At 42.2% G+C, this 27438-nt stretch overlaps 1 protein-coding gene across 1 annotated transcript; it reads right to left on the bottom strand.

Moving 5' to 3' along the window:
• Positions 1-21933: 21933 nt before the first annotated feature.
• LOC117509939 lies at positions 21934-23886 on the bottom strand. Its single transcript, XM_034169551.1, has one exon. The coding sequence runs from the start codon at positions 23680-23682 to the stop codon at positions 21934-21936; it is 1749 nt and encodes a 582-aa protein (XP_034025442.1). The 5' UTR covers positions 23683-23886.
• Positions 23887-27438: the final 3552 nt, after the last annotated feature.

Raw genomic sequence — 27438 nt, 5'->3', positions numbered from 1 at the left:
GACGGGCGGCCAGCTCTAAGAACAGTCCTGGTGGAGCCAAACATCTTCCATTTAAGGATGATTGAGGCCACTGTGCTCACTGGAACCTTCAAAGCAGCAGAAATGGTTCTGTACCCTTCCCCAGATTTGTGCTTTGGCTGTCTCAGAGGCACAAGGATGATCAGTGGAAACAGGAGGCACCTGAGCTCAATTTTAAGCTTAATGCCAAAGGCTGTGAATACTTGTGTACGTGTGATTTCATTTTTTTTTATTTTGAATACATTTGCAAAAATCTAAAAGAAAAAAAAAACACACAACAACATTGTCATTATGGGATATTGTGTGTAGAATTTTGAGGGGGGAAAAATGAATTTCATCCATTTTGGATTAAGACTGTAACATAGCAAAAGTGAAGTGCTGTGAATACTTTCCAGATGCACTGTATCAAGTGATCTCAGTTAAAAACTCCACTGACAAAGTCATGATGAGGGAGAACAAAAAACACAGCTGAAGAGAACATACAGACTGACAGCAACAACAAAGCCCAATGATCACAGCTCTTTGTTGAAATTGAGAGGAAAATGAAATCTAAACATCTAGTTTCTTGTGTCATACACGTAAGATACAAAGTAAATTTATAGAGTCATAAATATGAGTGCCTAAATCAAAATGGGGATTTTCTGACTAATAATTACAGTGAGGCCAAAAAAGTATTTAGTCAGCCCCTGATTGTGCAAGTTCTCCTACTTAGAAAGATGAGAGAGGTCTGTAATTTTCATCATAGGTATACTTCAACTATGAGAGACAAAATGAAAAAAAAATCCAGATAATCACATTGTAGGATTTTTAAAAAATCTATTTGTAAATTATGGTGGAAAATAATTATTTGGTCACCCACAAACAAGCAAGATTTCTGGCTCTCACAGACCTGTAACTTCTTCTTTAAGAACCTCTTCTGTCCTCCACCTAGCTACCTGTATTAATGGCATCTGCTGGAACTCGTTATCTGTATAAAAGACACCTGTCCACAGCCTCAAACAGTCAGACTCCAAACTCAACCACGGCCAAGACCAAAGAGCGGTCAAATGACACCAGGAAGAAAATTGTAGATGTGCACATGGCTGAGTGAGTCTTCAGGAGTAAAGCAGGATGTTGTGAATAAATCAACTGTGGGAGCAATTGTACGAAAATGGGAGACATTGTCAGGAAAGATGACTTTAAGCTTGCTTTCAGCTTGTTTTCATCTTGGAATATAATACGTGCCATGGGATTAATACACAACATCTGTATGATCTGACAACATACAAGACCATTGATAATCTCCCTCAATCTGGGGCTCCACGCAAGATGTCATCCCGTGGGGTCAAAATGATCATGAGAACGATGAACAAAAATCCCAGAACTACACGGAGGGACCTGATGAATGATCTGCAGAGAGCTGGGACCAAAGTAACAAAGGCTACACACTACACAGAGAGACTCAAATCCTGCAGTGCCAGGCGTGTCCCCCTGCTTAAGGCAGTACATGTCCAGGTCCATCTGAAGTTTGCCAGAGAGCATGTGGATGATCCAGAAGAGGACTGGAACAATATCATGTGGTCAGATGAAACCAAAATAGAACTTTTTGGTAAAAACTCAACTTGTCGTGTTTGGAGGAAGAAGAATGCTGAGTTGCATTTCCAAGAACACCATACCTACTGTGAAGCATGGGGGTGGAAACATCATGCTTTGGGGCTGTTTTTCTGCAAAGGGGACAGGACAACTGATCCATGTTAAGGGAAGAATGAACGTGGCCTTGTATCACAAGATTTTAAGACAAAACCTCCTTTCATCAGTGAGCGCATTGGAGATGCAATGTGGCTGGGTCTTCCAGCATGACAATGATCCCAAACACACCACTCAAGCAACATAGGAGTGGCTCCGTAAAAAGCATTTCAAGGTCCTGGAGTGGCCTGGCCAGTCTCCAGACCTCAACCTCACAGAAAATTTGTTGAGGGAGTTGAAAGTCCATGTTGGCCAGCAACAGCCCCAAAACATCACTGCTCTAGAGGAGATCTGCATGGAGGAATGGGCCAAAATACCAGCTACAGTGTGTGCAAACCTGGTGAAGACTTACGGGAAACATTTGCCCTCTGTCATTGCCAAAAAAGATTATGTTACAAAGTACTGAGTTGAACTTTTGTTATTGACCAAATACTTATTTTCCACCATAATTTACAAATAAATTCTTTAAAAATCCTACAATGTGATTTCTTGGATTTGTTTTTCACATTTTGTCTCTCATACTTGAAGTTTACCTATGTTGAAAATTACAGACCTCTCTCATCTTTCTAAGTAGGAGAACTTGCACAATCAGGGACTGACTAAATACTTTTTTTTGCCCCACTGTATGATAAATAAAATCACAATTTCAACTGCTGAAGTGAAATGTATAATACTCAATACACATTTCTATTTAATAATTATGAGCTATCAAGTAAACATTTTGACTCTGATTCATAACTGGAGCAATCCTTTGAGCAGGTTTAGGCAGGCAACTCCTCTGCCCATATACACAAATATGCCTCACTCTACACAATTACATTCTTCCTACTAAAACACTTTCTACATGATCCACTAAACAGTCCTTCCAAATTGGGCAGTCTATTTAGGGTGCAAATTTTTCAGCTGTCCCTGTGTCTGTCACATGTCATCACTGCTGCATCCATGTTGCTGCCACAGGTCTGCCCCCGCCTACAAGTTAGCATCCACCTGTGGGGTCCAACTGGGGGATATGTGTATATCTAATTGTCACCCCCCAATAGCACAAGTAATCATCTGCGGGGAGTGATGATATCAAAGCCTAGACGGGTCTAACTATGTTCTGCTGCTACAATAAATATGCTTAAACATAAGTTGTCTGACTGAGTTGTTGTGATTAAAAATGAAATCTCTACCTTCCTATGTCATAAGTATAAGACACTAAGTGCAAGTCATAATTCTGAGCACTTAAACTAAAAATGTAATTAATTGGAACAAGTGGGCGTAAAAAAAATGAATGAATCAAAATTTCAACTTCATAAATATGACCAAAAAACCTAACCTTTCTGAGGTACAGTAGTGTTCAGAATATAGTACTATGTGACTAAAAAGATGAATCCAGGTTTTGAGTATATTTCTTATTGTTACATGAGAAACAAGGTACCAGTAGATTCAGTAGATTCTCACAAATCCAATAAGACCAAGCATTCATTATATGCACACTCTTAAGGCTACAAAATTGGGCTATTAGTAAAAAAAAGTAGAAAAGGGGGTGTTCACAATAATAGTAGCATCTGCTGTTGATGCTACAAACTCAAAACTGTTATGTTCAAACTGCTTTTTTAGCAATCATGTGAATCACTAAACTAGTATTTAGTTGTATAACCACAGTTTTTCATGATTTCTTCACATCTGCGAGGCATTAATTTTGTTGGTTTGGAACCAAGATTTTGCTTGTTTGCTAGTGTGCTTGGGGTCATTGTCTTGTTGAAACACCCATTTCAAGGGCATGTCCTCTTCGGCATAAGGCAACATGACCTCTTCAAGTATTTTGACATATCCAAACTGATCCATGATACCTGGTATGCAATATATAGGCCCAACACCATAGTAGGAGAAACATGCCCATATCATGATGCTTGCACCACCATGCTTCACTGTCTTCACTGTGAACTGTGGCTTGAATTCAGAGTTTGGGGCTCGTCTCATAAACTGTCTGTGGCCCTTGGACCCAAAAAGAACAATTTTACTCTCATCAGTCCACAAAATATTCCTCCATTTCTCTTTAGGCCAGTTGATGTGTTCTTTGGCAAATTGTAACCCCTTCTGCACATGTCTTTTATTTAACAGAGCGACTTTGCGGGGGATTCTTGCAAATAAATTAGCTTCACACAGGCGTCTTCTATCTGTCACAGCACTTACAGGTAACTCCAGACTGTCTTTGATCATCCTGGAGCTGATCAGTGGGTGAGCCTTTGCCATTCTGGTTATTCTTTTATCCATTTTGATGGTTGTTTTCCATTTTCTTCCACGCGTCTCTGGTTTTTTTGTCCATTTTAAAGCATTGGAAATCATTGTAGATGTACAGCCTATAATGTTTTGCACCTGCGTATACGTTTTCCCCTCTCCAATCAACTTTTTAATCAAACTACACTGTTCTTCTGAAAAATGTCGTGAACGTCCCATTTTCAGAATCTACTGAATCTACTGGTACCTTGTTTCCCATGTAACAATAAGAAATATACTCAAAACCTGGATTAATCTTTTTAGTCACATAGCACTACTATTATTCTGAACACTACTGTATGCACCCTCGAGAATGCAATGTCTGAATAGATCAATGAATGAATGAATGAATCCCTCCAGTTTGCTAACACAGTAACTCAAAAAAACAATAGATGCTATCATCTCTTAAGTCACCAAATTAAAGGGACATATAATGAAGAGGGAATGCACAGTGACTTAATGGTTAGCACTGCTGTCTCACAGCAAGAAGGCCATGGGTTTGATTCCAACCTGGGGGATTTCTGTGTGGAGTTTGCATGTTCTCCCCGTGTCTGTGTGGGTTCTCTCCGGGTGCTCCAACTTCCTATCACAATCAAAGATATGCAGGGTAGGTGAGTTGGAAACTTTAAATTGGCTGTAGGTGTGCGTGTGGGTGTGAATGCGTTTGTTTTTCTATATGTAGCTCTGTGACAGACTGGCGTCCTGTCCAGGGTATATCCTGCCTCACGCCCCTTGACTACTGGGATAGGCTCCAGTTCCCCCTGTGACCTTTAATTGAAGCAAGCTAGTCCAGAAAATGAATGGATATAATGAAGAGAGTGTTTCACTGCAAGAAGGCCCTGTCAGCTGTGCCTATCCAGCTGTGCCGCTCCAGGGTATACCCTGCCTGTTATGATTTGTCAGTACAAAATAACCCAAATATGCAGGCAGTTGCAAAAGTAGGAGGTAAGGTGCCATCACAGGTGATTTATTCAACACAAAGTGCAAAGAGGGAACACCAAAGTCACAAATATACAACATGCATGGATCAACAAGAGGACGAAATGGTTGGCAGGAGCCAAAGGCACAGTCTGGACGTTGGCTGAGTCTCCAGCCGGAACCGGAGACAAAGTTGGAAGGTCGGCCAGTTGGCCAGTAGGAGCCGCAAGCAGGGTTTGAGGTCCCACTGACCCCACTGTGGACTCCAGCCGTTTGACCGGCTGGAGTCCACAGTGGGGTCAGACAGATGACTGTGCAGCTGTCAGGAGAGCGGCCGACAGAAATCCACCACAGAGTCAGGAGGACCGCCATCCGGCCCACAGGAGTCCACAAGAACATTGATGTACTCAGATGAACGGCCAGGTGGTCCCTCAGGAGTGCCGGCGTCATCTGGCAGAGGGTGGATGGTGCCCCAGGAGCAGTGACATCCTCAAGCACTGGGATGGATGGCCCTTCAGTGACGTCATTAGGGACGGGGGTGGACGGTTCTTCCAGAGCAAACACACCCCCTGCTGGTTCCTCCGAGACCCAGACCTCATCAGGTGCAGAGGCGGACGGCCCCTCAGGAACTGCAACATACTCAGCAATGGGGTGGATGATCTTGGAAGGGACTGAGGTCTGGTGGCTTCCTCCCATGCTGGCCCGGAGGGTGGCCCCACCTGAAAGACCTCAGCTTCCTCTGAAGTCGACCTGCGCGCCCTTCTGCCGGGCTTGGGCCAGCATTTTCCCCACCTTACCTCCCCACCTCTGGGACCGCCCGTGCCAGAGGTGTTGTTGGTTGCTGGCGGTGATTTACAAGGAACTTAGGGTTCCAGCAGCTGCTGTGATGTCTGGGAAGCTGCCAGCTGCAGAGGTGTGGAGGACCCGGAGTCTGGCAAGGAGGTCGGAGGACAGGTGTTACTGCCGACAGCTGAGGGAGAACCAACTGTAGGTTCGTTATTGTGTTCTGGATTGTGGTGATGATTGACTGAAAGTAGGATGGTTCTGTTGTGAGGGTTATAGTCGAGGACTGCAAGTCAGCTAAAGTGTTTTGGATATTAGTGATGAGCGGCAGAAGGGAGGTCATATCTGTCAAAGTGACCGTGGGTGTGGATGGAGACTGAAGGCTGGTTAGGGTGTCATGGATGGTAGTGATGAGTGTTTGTAGGGTGGTCATGTCTGTTACGGGGGGTCATGGTTTTAGCTGGAGTTGAGGGCTGAATGGAGGGACTGTTGGGAGTCGAGGTAGACGGACCGGAGTCCTTAGAGTCAAGTAAGTACAAAAAGTCCATCGGGTCATCGACATATGGAGGGATGCATTTCTTGACAAAGAGCGATTTAATGTGGCTAAAGTCTGGGTAGGCAGAGATAATGTTGGATTCAGAGTGAATCAAGTTGTTTACAGTGTCTAATATGCGGTCCTTCTGTTGCTTGTTAAAGCTGTCTGTGAAATATAAATAGAGGTCACGGATTTTAAAGTGGTATGGCGGCGTAGGTTCTGAGTATCTGAGTCCTCTAGGGGATCTAATACCCGGTCGCCATTAGTATCAGACCTGAAGTCATCCTCCGAATCCGAACAGGTGTAGTCAGTCTCTGGGAGGTGTTAGTTAGCTGGCAGGAAGACCTCAGGTCTTCAAATCCATTCTGGGAACTGACCTGCTTCAAACAAGTCATCCAGCTTGAACAGTTCTGGGAACCAGTCCAACACCCATGACTTGGCCTCAACAAGATCCCATGCCTGATTGAAAAAAATCGTATCCCCTGCCTGGATTGTAACTACTGTGGAAAGAGTTAAACAATAGGTTCAGTCTTAAAAAAAAAATGGATCTGAGTACTTTAAGGTCTGGGGTGCTGCCTGCTGGGTTCATGTCTGGCTGTTTCCTTCTGTTATAATTTGTCAATACAAAAGAACCCAAATATGCAGGCAGTCACAAAAATAGGAGGTAAGGTGCCATCACAGGTGACTTATTCAATACAAAGTGCAAAAACAGTCCAACAATCCATGTGAGAACAATGGGGGAAAATGGGAGTCAAAATCAAAACACACATAAAAAACACTACGAGGTAAAAACAAACCTGAACAAAGATTCAGAACTCAATACTGCTGCAAAACTGGAGGGGACAAAGATGTTCAAAGTATTTACAGCCATGAGACATGCAGGAGAAACCAACATGAAGGAAGCAGCAAACACACAAGGACAAACGGAGGCTCTAATGCACACAGGGCTGATCACACAAATGGGTGATAGGCAGTGTTGCCACAGTTACTTTGAAAAAGTAATCCAATTACTGATTACTCCTTGAAAAAGTAACTTAGGTACTTTACTGATTACTCAATTTTAAAAGTAACTAAGTTAGATTACTAGTTACTTTTTTAGTTACTTTCCCCAGCTGCCGACAACAACCCTCTGCCGCCTCAACATGACAATGATACCTGTTTTGCCAAAACTCACTTTATAGTCGCCTTTTCTTGACTTCAATGAAAATAAATACAACCCCTGGCAAAAATTATGGAATCACCGGCCTCGGAGGATGTTCATTCAGTTGTTTAATTTTGTAGAAAAAAAGCAGATCACAGACATGACACAAAACTAAAGTCATTTCAAATGGCAAATCAGAAAGACAACAAATACAGTATAATTTGTCAGCATTAAGCAACAAGAAAAACAAAAGAAATACTATGGTGATTGTTGGCCACTAGCCCTAAGCTTCACTAAAAGACCCAGAATTTAGATAAATATAACAGTCAGACTCTACAATAACTAAGGAAACTAAGTGCAGAACAGTGACATAATAACCAAAGACAGACACGGACAAGACAGTCACACAGACAAGCAAACTCACAGGGACTTGGACAGTGACAACACAAGGGAGAGTCAGAGGGCAAGGACAGATACAGAAATAAAAACCCACAGGTAACTCAAAGCACAACCAAGAATAGGCACAAAGGGGTGGCAGAGGAACACGACAGACCCACAGGGATCAAACACAAAGAACACCACCATGAGGACACAGACATAACACCATGACAACAGACACACACACCAGAAGACAGATCAGGATGACGAACAAACCACAGATACAGACAGGGGACTGGACACCAAGAGCACAAACACAGGACGCAGACATGGACACAGGACACACCACAACACTGCCCCTTATTCTACGACTGCTGGGATAGGCTCCAGCCTCCTGTGACCCTTGATGGGAGTAAGTGGGCATAGAAAATGAATCAATATAATGAGGATTATTACTTTTGCATTTGGTGAACTTTGATGCACCAGATCAACTGAAAATACTTTTTTTTTTTCCTTTGTAATATCCCATAGATGTGTCTACCACCTGTTGGATGGTTAGTGGCTGCTGGATTGATGATGGATTATAATCAACTGTGCCTGTCAGTGAGTAAGTATAGTTACTTTTTGATTGTTTAACAATAATTATAACCTGAATTCAAATAACAATGCCATACTTTTATACACTCTTGACCAAAGCATTTTGTTGGAATTTAGCCACAAAACAAATTAAAAAACTGAAGGGAATGAGTGATCGTGTAACATACAGAGTGAATGGGTGAGTAACAGCAGGGACGTCATACAAGCCAGTATTTGGGGTGCTGAATTAGAACAGAGGGAAAGGAGATCTTTCTTCTGGCTGTCCTACATTGTTCAGTGCTTGTATTGACTGGGTGTTGGGTAGTGTTGTGGAAACCAGTGGATTAGGTACTTTTATTCCTTATAGGGCACTGCAGTCTCGTTTGAACCCTGCATGATATCGCAGGATTTGACCACTTATGGGGATAGCCAGTCCCATTGTGCAATATATACACAACATAACTTCACCTGGATGTTGGCGGAAAAATAGTGTACCGTTTTGTTTTCGGCTGCAATCACCAAAGCAGTCACACCACAGTCTCACCACAACACGTCCACTTTCACACCACATCGTCACTTTTTCTTTGCATTTCCACTTTGTTTGCATGTAATGTGCCCAAAAACTCAGAGAAAATGCCATGTTTTTTTTCCTGGGAAGTAGATGAGAAATTACGACATATGCATCATTCGTATTTTACCCCTTTAGCACCCACCCTCAAACAAGACTGCGGTGCCCCATTGCATTTGTCTCTCATGATTGCTTTTGCATTTCCCGTATGTTTTGTTATTTCCCTACTGCCATCCCCCGTCCATGACTTTTACTGTTCCCTGAAGGGCCAAGACGTCAGTCAAGTGGCTTTATGCAGGGCTCCCTGTCCAGGCAGTGAAATCCATTCCTGCACACTTGAATCCCAGCATGCATTGAGTTCTGACAAAATGCTGTAAAATGGAAACAGTGATGCATCAAATGCTCTGTTGTGAGGGTAGCTGGAATTACAGGATGTACAGTGGAGGACTTCATTGTAATGCAGCTCACCAGATGTGCCTCGTCACTTGGGGAGCCTTGCCTTTTAAGGGACATCCCACAATGAAGGGACCTGAGGCCCTGCAGAGACCATCCACAATTGCCACTGTCATTTCTTGGGAGAGAGCCTAGGAACATCTGACCTGCAAGGGTTCCTCATGGGCACAGAAGAAGGCAAAGACAAATGCTGCCAGCATCCAGGTGCAGCTCTGAGCTATTCTATGTTCCTCTCTTTTAAGTGTTGATCTGTTTTGGTGGCCAGAGACACCATGTCTTCAAAATCTTCAGGAAGATCTAATAGAGCAAGTTGAGCCTTAACGTGATCTGACCGTCCATATAGGATGGTGTCACGGAGAGCAGCCATGTTCCACCGACTGCCTGCTGCTAGGGTGCGGAACTTGATGGCGTAGTCCAGGTCTCTGCTGGAACTTTGGTGCAGGGACAGAAGATCCTGCACTATGTCTTTTCGAGGATCACCAAATTCAAGCACCTTCTCCATTCCCTGTGAGAAGGATTGTACCATATAAGAGATTGAGGAATGCCGGTCCCACTCCCCCACCATCCACTCCCGAGGTCACTATTAGCCACTTTACTTGAGTAAGGTCACCTAGGAGGCATCTGTAGGAGAAGAACTGGCCTGGAGGGAAATTATGGTACTGTCACTGTGAATGCAAGATTGAACGCTAAAATGCAGACATGAGCACACTGAAATAGATTGAAACAATGTAATTTAATTAAATGGCAAAAACACAAAACTTGTTGAACAGAAAGGAAAATCAAATCAGTCCATTGTGCAAAGTCCAAAACCCAACATGGGTGGGAGTGGTTGCAGGGAAGTTGGGGATGAGGAGCAGAGAAACCAGGGCACAGAAGACCAACAACATAACATTAACTTTGAATCTGGCATGCAGTGACTGGAAAACAGGACAAATATAGTGCATCCAGAAACAATTCACAGCGCTGCACTTTTTCCACATTTCTTTATGTTACAGCCTTATTCCAAAATGGATGAAATTCATGTTTTCCTCAAAATTCTACACATAATAACAACCCATAATGACCATGTGAAAAACGTTTTATGAGATTTTTGCCATTTTAAAAAAAATAAAAAAAAACCCTAAGAAATCATGTGTGATTTCTAAGTGGCTCTACTCTACTCTTCTTTTTTTTTCTTTTTTTTTTAGATATTTAGATATAGTATACACTAGTAGAGTTCTACCTTAGAATTGGAATGTATTATAGAAGACATACCTTACTGAATTTTCATGTACGTAAGTATTCACAGCCTTTGCCATGAAGCTCAAAACTGAGCTCAGCTGCCTCCTGTTTCCACTGATCATCCTTGAGATGTTTCTACAGCTTAATTGGAGTCCACCTGGGATAAATTCAGTTGATTGGATGTGATTTGGAAAGACACAAGCCTGTATACATATAAGGTTCCACAGTTGACAGTGCATGTCAGAGCACAAACTAAGCATGAAGTCAAAGGAATTGTCTGTAGACCCCTGAGGCGGGTTTGTCTCAAAGGACAAATATGGGAAAGGGTATATTTCTACTGCTTTGAAGGTCTCAATGAGCACAGTGGCCTCCATCATCTGTAAATGGAAGACGTTTGGATTCACAAGGACTCTTCCTAGAGCTGGCCACCCGTCTAAACTCAGTGAATGGGGGAGAAGGGCCTTAGTCAGGGAGGTGACCAAGAACCTGATGGTTACTCTGTCAAAGCTCCAGCATTCCTCTGTGGTGAGAGGAGAACCTTCCAGAAGGACAGCCAGCTCTGCAGCAATCCACCAATCAGGCCTATATGGTAGAGTGACCAGACAGAAGCCACTCCTTAGTAAAAGACACATGGCAGCCTGCTTGGAGTTTGCCACAAGGCACCTGAAGGACTCTCAGACCATGAGAAACAAAATTCTCTGCTCTGATGAGACAAAGATTGAACTCTTTGCCAGGCATCATGTTTGGAGGAAACCAGGCAACGCTCATCACTTAGACAATACCATCCCTACAATGAAGCATGGTGGTGGCAGCATCATGCTGTGGGGATGTTTTTCAGCACCAGGAACTGGGAGACTAGTCAGGACTGAGGGAAAGATGAATGCAGAAACATACAGAGGCATCCTGGATGTAAACCTGCTCCAGAGCACTGTTGACCTCAGCCTGGGGTGATGGTTCATCTTTCAGCAGGACAATGACCCTAAACACACAGCCAAGATATCAAAGGAGTGGCTTCAGGACAACTCTGTGAATGTCCTTGAGTGGCCCAGCCAAAGCCCAGACCTGGAGATTGAGGTGTGCTGCAAAGAGGAATGAAGAAAACTGTCCACAGATAGGTGCACCAAGCTTGTGGCATCATATTCAAGAAGACTTGAAGCTGTAACTGCTGCAGAAGGTATATCAACAAAGTACTGAGCAAACATGTGATTTCTTAGTGTGTATATATATACGAGGTCTGTGATTAAAAAAGCAATCCTTTTTATTTTTTCAAAAAATAAATGGATTTGATTCATATGTTTATACGTCAGACAAGCTTGAACCCTCATGCGCATGCGTGAGTTTTGTCATGCCTGTCGGTGACGTCATTCGCCTGTGGGCAGGCTTTGAGTGAGGTGTGGACTCCCCCTCCCTTCAGAATCTCTTTGAGAAGCTGCAGGGAGACGGCGCGCGTTGCTTTATCAAATTTTTTCAGGACCGGTGAGGGATATCCGTGTGGACACTATTCGAGAAATTCAGCTGGTTTTCGGTGTAAAGTTTAACGCCTGATGAGAGATTGTGGAGTTTCTGTCGCTTTAAGGACAGCCCACAAAGCGGATTGGCGCGGCGCGGTCGGAGGTGGCATCCGTCTGGCTGTTTCGAGCTGAAAACATCCTAATTTAAAACTCTGTTCACCCAGGACGTCGTCAGAGAACAGAGAAGTTTCAGAAGAAGCCGGCATCAGGAGTTTACCCGGACATTCCACTGTTAAAGGAGATTTTGTAATGAAAGAACGTGCGGACGAATTTGCCGAGTCGGAACCGTGACGACGTGGCAAATCCGTCTGCGCCGCGACATGAAAAACACCTCCGTGTTGAAAACCATTTGTAAAATTCAGGCGGCTTTTGATGGCTTTCAACAAGTGAGTATCTGAGAAATTGTTTAACAGCTTGGGCATGTTCCAACTTGTCCGTTAAGGTTTCCAACTGAGGTCTTTTTCCTGTGGCGACCCCCCGCGGTCGGGTCCGGCCCGACATGCGACTCTGCCCACACGTTCTTTCATTACAAAATCTCCTTTAACAGTGGAATGTCTGGATAAACTCCTGATCCCGAATTCTTCTGAAAGTTCTCTGTTATCTCACGACGTCTTGGGTCCACAGAGCCTGAAATTAGGAAGTTTTCAGCTTGAAACAGCGAGACGACGCCACCTCGGAGCGCAGATCGCCGTCAGGCGCCGTGGGCCGTCCTTAAAGCGACAGTAAAACTCCAAAATCTCTCATCAGCCGTTAAAATTTTCACCGAAAACCAGCTGAATTTATCGAATGGTGTCCACTCAGTTGTGCCTTACAGGTTTTGAAAAAATTTTGATCAAACAAAGCAGCAGTCTCTGAGCAATTCCTAAACAATGAAAAAAACGAGAGGGTGGGCCACTCCTCACTCAAAGACTGCCCACAGGCGAATGACGTAACCGACAGGTGTGAAAAAACTCTCGCATGCCCACGAGGGTTCAAGCATGTTTGATGTAATCACACGTGATTCAAATCCATATAGTTTTTGAAAAAAATAATAAGGTCCGTTACTTTTCTCACAGACCTTGTATATATATATATATATATATATATATAAAATAAATTTGCAAAAAAAAAAAATACTCTTTGCGTGTTGTCATTGTGGGGTGTTGAGAGTAGAATTTTTAGGGGGAAAATGAATTTACTCCATTTTGGAATCAGGCTTTAACAACAAAATGTGGAAAAAATGAAGTGCTGTGAATACTTTATGGATGCACTGGAAGCGATCTTAGTCTGTCTAAGTAACCACTTGTTTGACACAAAGTTATTCCAGTGGTACACAAAGATCTTCCGAAAGAGACCTAGTACCCAAGGTGTCAAGTCGTTACTTTAGGTCACCAGGCTGATACGCTGACCTTTATGACTCACTGCATGTGGACATTTTCAAACTGGCACATAATTGAGATTTTACTGGAAGACCATTGACTGTGTATTATAATCTAAACATTTCCTCAGATGTGTTTAGCACTTGGAGCGCTGAATAAGCTCTGAATTTCCTGAAAAGCTTATCTTAGTCACAGCATAATGATGCGCTCACATACGTGCGTGATAGTTATACTGCTTTGTTTACAGCAGCATAAATAGAACCCACTGGGCTCAGTAGACATCCTGTCTTAAATTCTGTTCCCAGACAGCAGTCAGATAAGATAGACCGTCAAAACAACTACTGATGTGAAAAATCTTGAAATATTTTTGTTGTGGACTCGCTCACCTTACATTTACACATAATAACAAAGATTGGATAAGAAAATAACAGGTCTCATTGAGCCAATATCAAAGGGAGGCTGCGGCACAATGTTTCAGGAGGCTAAATTCTCCATTCCACACATAAAAACGAAGACAATGTATATAACAAATATGAAATCAACTATATGACCTTTTCTCTATTTGATACTGCTGATTCATTATATTCATTACCATTAAACTAAAATAAATTAAAGTCTATGTGTGATGGGGCAGCAGGACTCACTGTGCAGTTAAAGTCAGTAAACTTTACTCGCCAATAACAAAAGATGATCTGGTGACCAGACGCTAGAGGTCACGGGTTTTAGCCTCGTGGTTAGAGCACCTGCCTCCCATGCCGGAGATTGTGTGCCCATGCCCCGAGGGGGAAACACAATGCAGAGGTCAAATATACACACTTTTATAATATTATACATGTAAATGCCATGGATGTATTATTGCTTTTCAAACATAACCTCATACCACAAATACATAGAGACTTCTTAGTATTAAAAGTACCAAAAACAGGGTAAAGAGTTCAGCATTAGTTAAACTAATATATGTAATAGTTTTGGCAGAAGACCCCAGGGCAGAGAACCATAACAGAAGGCAGGTAAAGCTGGTTTATTGTCCCACTTAGAAAACAGGCACAGTTCTACAGCAGGCAACATGCTTGGTCATGAAACAGGCATTGTTCTGGAACATGGGTGATCACATTCAAGCAACACTCAAGCAATAGAGCAGTACACAGAGACTTTTGATCAGTCTAATAAATTATTCTTTCTGAGGGAAATGTGCAGAGTTGTCCAACACACAAGCAAGAGGTCAGTGTACAGAGTATTATGACACCAGGCAAAACAAATCCAAGACATCAGGCTTTCTTTCTTCTTCTTCTTCTTTTGGCTGATCCCCATAAGGGTCGCTACAGCAGATCAGTTGTTTCCATCTCACCCTGTCCTCGGCATCTTCCTCTGTCACACCAACCACCTACATATCCTCCATCAGCACATCCATAAACCTTCTTTTTGGTCTCCCTCTTCTCCTCCTGCCCGGTGGCTCCATCCTCAGCATCCTTCTCCCTATGTACCCTGGGTTCCTCCTCTGCACATGTCCAAACCATCTCAATCTCTCCTCTCTGACGAGCTGTCCCTCTGATATGTTCCTTCCTAATCCTGTCCAGTCTCGTCACCCCCAAATCACAACACCTCCAGCTCTGCCTCCTGTCTTTTTGTTAGTGCCACCGTCTCTAAGCCGTACAACATACCTGGTCACACTACTGTCTTGTAAACTTTCCCCTTTACTCTTGCAGGTATTCTTCAGTCACAGTTTACTCCTGCCACCTTTCTCCCCCAGCCCACCCTGACTGCACTCTCTTCTGGGGGAGATGATGGTCTAGTGGTTAAGCTGTTGGGCTTGAGACCAGAGAATCCTCGGTTCAAATCCCAGACTGACTGGAAAATTACTAAGGGCCCTTGAGCAAGGTCCCTAATCCCCGAGTTGCTCCTGGTATGTAGTGAGTGCCTTGTGTGGCAGCACCCTGACAATGGGGTGAATGTGAGGCATTATTGTAAAGCGCTTTGAGCGTCTGATGCAGATGGAAAAGCGCTATATAAATGCAGTCCATTTACCATTTTTATTTATTTCTTCTTCACCTCTCTACCACACTCTCCATTACTTTGGATAGTTGACTCCAAGTATTTAAACTCATATACTTTTAAAACCTCTTCTCCTTGTAACCGCACTATTCAACTCAGCTCCCCCTCATTCACACACATGTACTCAGTCTTGCTCCTACTGTCTTTCATTCCCTTTCTCTCCACAGCATATCTCAATATTTCCAGACTAATCAAACTGCTCTCTACTCTCATTATAGATCACGTCATCTGCAAACATCATAGTCCATGGAGACTCCTGTGTGATCTCATCTGTCAACCTGTCCAACACCATTGTGAATAAAAGCACTTAGAGCTGATCCTGATTGTGTAATCCCACCTCCACCTTGAATGAATCTGTCATTCCTACGTACGCACATCTCACTGCTGTCACACTATCCATGTACATGTCCTGCACTACCCTCACATACTTCTCTGCCACTCCAAACTTCCTCATACAATACCACAACTCTCCTCTTGGCACTCTGTCATAAGCTTTCTCTAAATCCACAAACACACAATGTAACTCCTTCTGGCCTTCTCTGTACTTTGCCATCAGCACTCTCAGAGCAGGCAAAACCCAGTAATTCATTTGGTGCAGCAAAAGGAGGAAAAAACACTGGAAAACACTGGTAATTACAATGCGAGAAAGCAGGAGGAATGTTACAATCTGGTGACAAAGAAATGTTCAACCAGCTGCCACAAAGACCAGCAAACAACCAAATGTGCAAGTGCAGAGAACTATGGATCTGGAAGGCCAGAAAGCAGAAGCCAAACCACACAAAACAAACATGTTTGAAAGTCAAAATAAAAGTGCCAGAGAATACACACTATAGAGGAGAATCAGCCAAATAACATGCGTGCAACAACACTAGAAACATAACAACACAGAGATCAAACCTAAACACCAATACATGACCGATGACAACACCATTAAAGACTAGAGAATAACTATCTCAATATAATTGACATATCAAGCCATTGCTCATCAACTACTCTTTTATAATATAAAGTTTTAGTAAGATTTTTAATGAAAAATATACATTTTGTTCCAATATGATGGTGGTCATATAAATGCTCCACTGGCATTGTGTGGCATGCTTGTGGCGGATAGTGGCAAGCGCTATGCATGTACATAGACACGCAACAAATGCGCTATCTGTATGAGATCAGGGGTATGACACCATTCCGTAAAGGTTTTCCATTCTGGTAGGGTGAATGCTTGTGTCATTTTATAACAGAAGAGCTCACTATTCTGATGAGATTTTAACATCCACAATTTAACTTGCAAACCCAGCAGCAACGTCGGTCTCCGTCAACTTCTAATGCAACTTGCACTTTAGTGAATAAAAGGCCCCTGATAAATAGTGCTGCTGATGTCACAATCCCCTTCTCAATTTCTACTGAGGTGATCGAGCAAGGGGACTGCCTGCGTGTAGATACAGGCCTGTAATAGAGTATCTGTTCCGTCTTATATAAGGCAGGCTTTGTATTTAATAAGCAGTCAGCCAGAGAACAACAGAAGTGCTGGCATCCCATCATGAGCAGTCATATTAGGTATCGCCATCCAGTTTTCAGTGCCAACCGAAGCACCGCAGGAGAGGTTTTCTTATTGTCTTCACATTACCAGTTTGATATGTGTGGGATTGGAGGTGGGAAAAAATGAGAAGAAACTGCAGCTGAAGCATTGCCTGCTTTTATACATTTTGTTTCTGAATAAAGGCACAATACTAAAATGAATAAAACCATATAAAGTTTGCTTCACTTTGTGCATTTGTCACATCTTTTTTTTACATTTGTCACATCTACATTTGATTTACAGTCTGCTGTCATCATTCTGTATATTTGGCAGCAGGTGGTGCTCTAACAGTTTAATCATTTGGCAATGGGAATGAAGTGTGGTCCAAAAAGGAAAGGTTATTCTGAATATACAGTAAATAGACTGCATTTATATAGTGCTTTTCCATCTATATCAGACATTCAAAGCACTTTACAGTAATGCCTCACATTCACCCATTCACACACCAATGTCAGGGTGCTGCCATGCAAGGTACTCACAACACACCGGGAAAAACGTGGGAATTAAAGACCTTGCCCCTAGGGCCCTTAGTGATTTTCCATCCAGATGGCGGTTTGAACAGAGGATCTCAAGCCCAACCACTAGACTATATATATATATATATATATATATATATATATTTTTTTTTTTTTTTTTTTTTCACAAGGTAAATCATTTGGCTTAGTGGTTTGTTGGTTTACACGGGTTCAAGTTGGGTTAAGAGGTTTAAGCATATAGTGTATTTTCTGCAGAGAAGCAAATGTTACTGAAGTGTACTCCAAAGTGACAAAAGCGGTGTGTGTGTGTGTGTGTGTGTGTATACGCGCACACGCACACACGCGGCCGCATGATAACAACCCTCAAATGTGATGCATAAGTGCACTTTGAATTGCGTTCACCCCACTAAACTGAAACAATACAAATAGAATTCCACTGGTGCCCATGTAAAAGGTTTTCCCAGGAAGAACACCATAATGTTATCTATGGTCCACTTTATTTAGTATTCATTTACAGTCCTACAACTGTAAAGCAATGTTCTCCATGTAATGTTGCATTAGCAAGGGCATCCGGGGTAAAACGTGTGCCAAATCAGCATGCAGACCAACCTTGGTTCTGCTGTGACGACCCCGAGTGAAAACAAGGGAGCAGCCGAAGGGTCTTACAACTGTACAGTAATGGAGGACAGTCTATGAATAAAAGAATATACCAATTATGCTTGTAAAATATGCACTTGACACCTTATTTTTAGGGCACGTTGCTACATTAGTCAGACTATGAGGTGCCATATGTACAAAAGTAATTACAACACATTTGTTAAATGTATTACAAATAAACATAATAATGTACGATTACTGACAACTGTGACAAATGTGTTGAATGAGCTCTGGTCATTTTAGATGCTGAAGTTTGAATTGGATTATATAATAATATAATACATGTAAATGAAGTGGACAAAATTAGAGGTAGAGCCGGGGAGGGGGGGCACCCTTTTCATGACCCAATACCCACTGAATGCTGTTTCTGAACACCCAATAAGTGACTCAGTCAGATAAATGTGTACCAGACCATGATTCAGCAAGGTATAGCATGATTGTTCACCTTTAAAGCCAGACATTTCAATTGTTTTCTGTTACTTGTCATCATAACTTCATAACATCACATTCAAGATTGTACAAGTTCAGATTATTATAAAATAGGTTGATAAAGTATGTGATTGCATTTTGTGGTGAAATATGCACCAAAATGCAGGAAATGGGCACCTCAAAATTCTAAATTTTCTGGGGGACATGCCCTAAGATCCCCTTAGGGAAGAGGGATGGAGACACATTAACGAATACACCCCCCACCACATTTCAGGCTCTATTGATCCAGGACGTCGTGAGAGAACAGAGAAGTTTCAGAAGAAGTCGGTTTCAGCATTTTATCCGGATATTCCACTGTTAAAGGAGATTTTTTTAATGAAAGACGTGCGGACGGATTGCAGCGTCGGCTCGCAGCCGCCGCGACGCTCCGCCACAGGAAAAACACCTCTGTTGGAAGCCTTAAGGACAAGTTGGAACATGTCCTGCTGTTAAACAATTTCTCATATACTCACTCCACTGAAAGCCATCAAAAGCCGCCTGGATTTTACAAATGGTTATCAACACGGAGGTGTTTTTCCTGTGCCGCCGCACCGCGTCGGGACGCAGCCGGTGGACCCGTCCGCACGTCTTTCATTAAAAAAATCTCCTTTAACAGTGGAATATCCGGATAAAATGCTGAAACCGACTTCTTCTGAAACTTCTCTGTTCTCTCACGACGTCCTGGATCAATAGAGCCTGAAATGTGGAGGTTTTCAGCTTGAAACAGGCTGACGACGGCGCCTGAGAGCGCTGCGCGACGTCTCGCACCGTGGGAAGTCCTTAAAGCGACAGTATCACCTCAAAATCTCTCATCAGCCGTTAAAATTTTCACTGAAAACCAGCTTAGGTTTTCGAACCGTGTCCACTTCGATGTGTCTCACAGGTTTAGAAAAAATTTTGATCAAACAAAGCACCAGTCTCTCAGCAACTTCTCAGACAAAGGAATTCCGACGAGGGGCTGGACGACTCCTCCCACAAGGAGTGCTCACAGGCGAATGACGTCACCGACAGGCGTGGAAAAACTCACGCATGCGCACAAGGGTTCAAGCATGTCTGACGTAAAAACATATGAATGAAATCTATATAGTTTTTGAAAAAAATAAAAAGGACCTATACTTTATTGACAGCCCTCGTACTTTAAGCATAGGAGAGGGATATACCAAGTACATTGATAGTATGTAGATGAGTGTACTTATACTGAAGCATACTTAATAAAATGAACTTTAAGTATACTACTTTTTGCTAAGGGATTACAGAGGTCAAACATTTCCTGTAGTTTATCACCAGGTTGGCACACACTGCAGCAGAGATTTTGGCCCATTCCTCCACACAGATCTTCTCTAGATCAGCCACGTTACTGCGCTGTCACTGAGAAACAGGGAGTTTGAGCTCCCTCCAAAGATTTTCTATTGGGTTTAGGTCTGGAGACTGGCTAGGCCACTCCAGAATCCTTGATATGCTTCTCACGGAGCCACTCCTTGGTTATCCTGGCTGTGTGCTTTGGGTCATTGTCATGTTGGAAGACCCATCCACGACCCATCTTCAATGCTCTAACTGAGGGAAGTAAGTAAGTAAGTAAGGTTTATTTATATAGCACCTTTCAAGATAGAAATCACAAAGTGCTTCACATAAGAACAGAGAAATTAAAAACAGCAGAAACATAAAACCATAAAAACTAGGTAAAAGCCAGCCTATACAAAAGGGTCTTTAGCTTCACTTTAAATGTTTCAACACCACGGAGCGTAGGTCCAAAGGCAATGCATTCCACATTTTAGGTGCCACCACCTCGAAAGCACAGTCTCCCCTGGTCTTCAGTCTTGTCCTAGGCACAACCAATAGGCCCAGGTCCGAAGACCTCAGAGACCTACTTGTCACATATGGATGTAATAGCTTGGTGATATAAGATGGCATTTGACCATTCAGAGCTCTAAAAGTCAGTACTAGAATTTTAAATTGGAGTCTGAAATGGATGGGGAGCCAGTGCAAGGAGGAGAGGATTGGGGTTATATGTGACCTCTTTGATGACCTCGTCAGCAGCCTCGCAGCCGCATTCTGAACCGTTTGTAAGCGGTCCAAAGAGGACTTGCTAAGGCTAAAAAATAGAGACTTACAGTAATCCAAACATGATGACACAAATGCATGAATGATCATCTCCATCTCCGCCCGAGACACAATGCTGCACAGACGGGCAATATTGAGCAAATGGAAAAAACAAGACTGTGCCAGGCGGGTAACATACGCGTCAAAATTGAGGGAGTGATCGAACGTAACACCCAAGTTCCTCACTGCTGAGTGAACAAAAGGGGCCAGAGAACCAAGATTCCCAACCACAGTGGGAACAAACTCGTCAGGGGCACAAACAAGGACCTCAGTCTTTGCTATATTTAAGGACAAATAGTTGGCCGCCATCCAGTCACCAATAACCTCAACACAATTCTGAAGAGCAGATACACTAGAGACCGTTTGAGGAGTGAATGAGATGTACAGCTGGATGTCATCCGCATAACAGTGGTAGGAGCAGTGGTGTCAAAAGTACACACATTTGTTACTTAAGTAGAAGTATAGATACTGCAGTTTAAAAACACTCTGGTAAAAGTTGAAGTATCAACTTGACCTCTTTACTCAAGTAAAAGTGAAAAAGTATGTGCTCCAAAACCTACTTAAAGTATAAAAGTATAAAGTATTGAAAGCTTAATTTAAAAACTGATTCATTCTACATGTGGCCCAAGACCCAAAACCCAAAATTACCCCCCAACACCACCTGCACGAAAATGTTTCAATTCTAGAAGCTCTGAAATGCAATCTGGGACTATTCCAGACAATAAACTGCAGCGAGAGCAGCATCCATTTAGTGAAGGAAAAAAAAAACAAAAAAAACACAACTTTCCTTATTCAAATTCATTCCAGTAGTATTCTGCTCTTACTAGTAGGGGTTGGTGTTAGCACAAATATTGTGAAATACCCCATTTAAAATATGGAGATGGTCATTATGAACCAGAAAATACAAACTATTGTCCAAATGATTGATTCTAACCCCCCTGTACATACCCCCTGAAATCACAAACCGCCAAATTTTACATTTTTCAATCAAAAATGCTGTCCGGCAATAATATAAGGGCCTGTAAACCAACATGAAATTTTTTTAGTAACATTTTCTTTAATAACACAAAAAATACTAATACAGCAATGCTTTGGTTCAAATAATAATCAACATTTAAGCGTGAGGCCATGGAAATTTGAAGTCCCACAGCCCACAGCTAGTCTCGGTCAGCCAGAATTGTATCCATGGCTTTACTAAAGTCATCCAAAGTCACATCTGCATTTGAGGTAATGTTTTTGAGGTACAGTTTCAGATTCACTGCATATGTGTTCATGGGCAGCTTCTTGTGGTCCTTCATGAGGCGAAAGAGGTCAAAGTCGTGATTGACAAGTCGTGTCATGCAGTCAAGAGCTTGTTCAGTGACGCTAGTTGCTGTTGTTGTTGCATTGACAAGGAAGTTCGAGTAGATCTTGTCTCTACCCAGTGTGTTCTCTATTTCAGCCCACTGCTTGGTGATGACCCGGTTGAACATCAGAGTTGGATGTACATTGCAGAAAAGGTGGTCTGGGATGTGCTTGGATTCTAGACTCTCTGCTACCAGCTCGTCCACATGGATATTGTGTGCTGTCTGATCTGTTATCACAAAGTCAATTTTCTCGAACAGACTTTTGGATGGGACACCACTTGCTGCCTCCAGAATCTCAAGGACTGCCAATTTGAGAGCTGCTAAGTTTTTCCTGGACTCCGAAGCAATGCTCATGGTGGGTAGTGCCCTGTATGTTCCATTGATCATGATTCCCTGCACAGAAAATGACCCAGCACCCTGTTTTTTTGAGCCATCATCAGAGTAGGTCACCACAACTTGTTCATCAGAGTTCATGATCTCCTTGACAATCTCATCTAGTGCCAGAACTTCAATGCTCTTGCAGGCTTCCCTGATACTCTTGGATTCTGGCAGAGTGTCTAGATCAATTACTTCTGGCTCATCATGTGGCTTCCAGTTTCGTCCAAACATCCGGTTACCGACCGTTATGACAGATGCTTCAGCCTGGGCTTCGGACATGTGATAACAGCTCTTCAGTTTATCAATAGTCTCATAAAACTCTGGCCTAACTTTTCTTATGCTCTCACGGATGTGCTGGTATTTTAGAGGCAGTCCGTCTCCTGGTTGAGTGAGAGTGACTGTGGAAGACAACCTGCGCTTCTTTGTCTGACTCTGAGTCTCCTCAGTCTCAGCTGCACTGGAGCATTCATCACAGGATGAGAAGGCCGCATCTGTGTCCATACTGTGGTCACCTTCCTCTGACTGGTCACTGTCCTCAAAATAGGCAACTGGCTGGCTCAGCTCCTTTTCTTTTTCAGCTTCTTCTCTCATTTGATCAATGCCTTGCATCTCCTTTTGCCTGCGCTCCATTGTCTTCATCCATTTGCGGTCAACAAAGTCTTCACAGTACATTTTCCTTTCAGCTCTCTGATCACTGAGAAAGTTCCACTCCATGTCACTCATCTTTACACCATGCTTCAGCTCCAGTTTCCTGCGTATTACAGGGTCCTGACAGAAGATGTCAAACACCTCCAGTGTTCGACTGTTGAATGTCTCTGCTCTTTTGGAGAAACTATCATTTTGTCGCTGTTTTCGTGTCTGAACCAGAGTCAGAAAGTCACCATACAGCTTCAAAATGTGCTTCTTTATGTGCCTGGTGTGGATGGTGTACAGGTTGCAAAACAGCCAGTGTTCCTGGACCAGTTCAGCAAGCAGCTGAGCTGCTGCATCCCTTGATCGTTGGGCCTGGCCGGCCCGCTTTGGCTGCAAAAGATACAGCATGTTCTGTATGATGTCCTTACCTGTTGAAAGCATTCCACTTGGAAACTCTGCCTTCTCTATGTAGTCCACACCACAAAGTGTCTTTTTGGCCTGTGATCTTGTAAAGGGTGTACTACTACTACTACTACTACTAGAAGCCATTTTTTCACTTGCGACAAGTTGAAATGTTCAAGATCTGAAATAGGGAAATGATATTATTGATAAACTATTATTACTGTTTATGCCTGGGTTTCAATTCTGCAAATTGTGCTGAAAATGAAAATGAATCTGTGCATACAACTTATATTTAAAGTTATAACCACACTTTTCAACAGTTTTCTGTACTGAATATATCCGCAAAAAGGATAAAAATCATATTTTTGGCATTTTTTTGAGGGTACTCACATTCACAAGGTATGTACATGGGGGTTAGGTTGGATAAATTTGTCACAACTTAATACTTTCATGTTCAGAAGATCTGTCCCCATATTTTTAAGGGGGTAATACACCACAATCTTTAATTTTGCAAAATAGTACCACCCCCTATTACTAGGATGCAGCAGTTTTCTAGTTTGGCAGATAGTTCTGGAGGAAATCACTGAAGAAATTAACACATTGAAAATATGGTTTGACCGAAACAAACTCATTAAATAAGACAGGGATGAAGTGGAGGTGTAAGAGTCACTAGGTGTTCACAGGAAACATTTATTTATTTATGTATGTATTTATTTATGTATGTTCATTGTTAGTTGCTTTTATATTTTCTGTTGTGTTTCTATTCAGGTTCTTTTTGCCTCTTTCTCTAGAATTGTATATAATAATCATTAGATTATTAATATATAAACAAAAATAAATTTAAGAAATATTACAATTTGAAAACAAATGCACCCGAACGTGATGACGGCTGCAATTGCTTAATGCTAACTTTTAACATTGAAAATGCCATAGACATGCTAATGCATTAGCGTCGCTCTTGTTTTTAAGTTATAAAATACATCCATCAACTGTTTCAGAAGACCATAACAGGTCGGTTTAACATAGAAAAGGTAAATAATACTCACAGAAGTATGCTCTTTAGGGTTTTAGCGGGGGAAAATTAAGTGAAAGAAAGAAAGAATAAACAAAGCAATGGTCGAAGCATTGCTTCAATCTGCGAACCACTGCTTCAATTGGTTCAAGGTTCAAAGCCGCGCTGCAGTAAAGTTGATTACAGGCGCACATGACGTGATATATATATATATATATATATATATATATATATATATATATATATATATATATATATATATATATATATATATATATATATATATATATATATATATATATATATATATATATATATATATAAACATTAAACTGAAGCCAAGAGTAACGAGGCTCTTTGTTTTAAAAATGTAAGGAATAGAAAGTACAGATACTTGTGTGAAAATGTAATGAGTAGAAGTAAGAAGTAGGCAGAAAAATAAGTAATGGAGTAAAGTATAGATACCTAAAAAGTGTACTTAAGTACAGTAACGAAGTATTTGTACTTCGTTACTTGACACCTCTGGGTAGGAGACATCTTTAAAACTACTCAAGACATGACCAAGTGGGAGCAAATATAGACCAAACAATATAGGTCCCAGAACAGAACCCTGAGGCACACCACAGGATAGCATGGCAGAGGAGGACATATATTTACCAGCAGCAACACCGAAAGTCCTGTGTGAAAGATAAGACAAAAACCAGTCCAGAGCAGACCCAGAAATGCCCACCCAAGTCCTTAGTCTCTCAACTAAGACTCCATGATCCACCGTGTCAAAAGCTGCAGAGAGATCCAAAAGGACAAGCACAGAATATTCACCTGCATCTCTGTGCATTAAAATATCATTTGAAACTCTGAGAAGGGCAGTTTCTGTAGAGTGCAAGTGGCGGAACCCAGACTGGAATTTTATGTTCAGCTAAAACCTCATTAAGCTGTTTGGCCACCGCTTTCTCTAAGACTTTGGAAGGAGGTTGTTCCCCAAAATCTTGCAATACATGGCCCCGGTCATCCTCTCCTTAATACACTGCAGTCGTCCTGTACCATGTGCAGAAAAACACCCCAAAGCATGATGCTTCCACCCCCATACTTCACAGTAGGGATGGTGTTTTTGGGATGGTACTCAGCATTCGTATTTTCTTCTCTACAAGAGTCAAGACAGAAGTCAGACTACCAGAGCAAGAATTTTAGCTGAGGAAGCTTCTGCGATTTGAAGCGAAACGTCCTCGCATCAAGCAACCCAGTCCAGTCGAATGTTCAAGCTTCTCTACTATGGAAACCACCTGGACAACTGAGAGCCTACACAGAAACTCAGCATTCTTCTTCTTCCAAACACGGCGAGTGGACTTAAGACCAAAAAGTTCTATTTTGGTCTCATCTGACCACAGAACTTTCTCCCATGACTCCTCTGGATCATCCAAATGGTCATGGGCAAACTTAAGATGGGCCTGGACGTGTGCTGATTTAAGCAGGGGAACCTTCCGTGCCATGCATGATTTTAACCCATGACGTCTTAGTGTATTACCCACAGTAATCTTGGAAACAGTGGTGCCAGCTCTCTTCAGGTCATTGACCAGCTCCTCCCATGCAGTTCTGGGCTGATTCCTCACCTTTCTTAGGATCACTGATAGATACGCCACAAGGTGGGGTCTTGCATGGAGCCCCAGTCCGAGGGAGATTGACGGTCATGTTTAGCTTCTTCCATTTTCTAATAATTGCTCCAACAGTGTTTGATCTTTTTTCACCACGCTGCTTGGCAATTGCCCCGTAGACCTTTCCAGCCTTGTGGAGGTCTACAATTTTGTCTCTGGTGTCTTTGGACAGCTCTTTGGTCTTAGCCATGTTAGTAGTTGGAGTCTTACTGATTGTGTGGGGTGGACAGGTGTCTTTATGCAGCTAACAACCTCAAATAAGTGCTTCTAATTTGGAATAATAAGTGAAGTGGAGGTGGACGATTTAGAGGCGAACTAACAGGTCTTTGAGGGCCAGAATTTCTTCTGATTGGCAGGTGTTGAAAGTAAGATGTTTAGAGAGAATTTAAATGTTAGAAAAATGTTAGATATAATTTAATAGTTACATTTATAAACAATGTAGGTTAGAAATTGCAAGTTTTACTGTTACAGCGCTGTCAACAGTTAAATATGAGGTCAAGAAAGAGGTCTTTATTTTACTTTTTATAAAACAAGTATTTATTTTCATTGAAGTCAAGAAAAGGTGACTATAAAGTGAGTTTTGGCAAAACAAGTATTGTAATGTTGAGGTGGCAGAGGGTTGTTGGTGACAGCTGGGGAAAGTAACTAAAAAAGTAACTAGTAATCTAACTTAGTTACTTTTACAATTGAGTAATCAGTAAAGTAACTAAGTTACTTTTTCAAGGAGTAATCAGTAATCAGTAATTGGATTACTTTTTCAAAGTAACTGTGGCAACACTACTGGTAATCTCATCCACATAAAATACTTAGAAGACTGTCTTGCATCAGTGAAAAACTGGATGTCTAGCAACTTCCTACTTTTAAACTCTAAGACTGAAATGATTCTTGGTCCAGTGAGACATCGGCATCAATTTGACCAGCTAATGCTTAGCCTAGGCTCGTGTGTCATACATCACACTGACAAAGTGAGGACCCTCGGGGTAAATTTTGATCCTACATTGTCCTTTGACCTCCACATTAGCGATATTACAAGGCCTGCTTTCTTCCACCTGTGAAATATAGCGAAGATCCATCGCATCCTGTCTATGGCTGATGCTGAGACCCTGACTCATGCGTTTGTTTCTTCTAGATTGGACTACTGCAATGTTCTATTTTCTGGTTTACCGCAGTCCAGCATTAGGGGTCTCCAATTGGTTCAAAATGCTGCTGCCAGACTCTTGACAGGAAGCAGAAAGTTTGACC

The sequence above is a fragment of the Thalassophryne amazonica genome, chromosome 5 (genome assembly GCF_902500255.1).
Source record: "Thalassophryne amazonica chromosome 5, fThaAma1.1, whole genome shotgun sequence".
Taxonomy (NCBI): Eukaryota; Metazoa; Chordata; class Actinopteri; order Batrachoidiformes; family Batrachoididae; genus Thalassophryne; species Thalassophryne amazonica.
The sequence above is the reverse complement of the archived record's forward strand: the minus strand, read 5'-3'. Positions and strand labels throughout refer to the sequence as shown.

Coding starts and splice junctions, on each gene's coding strand:
- LOC117509939 (XM_034169551.1), bottom strand. CDS start 23,682: ATGGCTTCTAGTAGTAGTAGTAGTAGTAGTACACCCTTTACAAGATCA.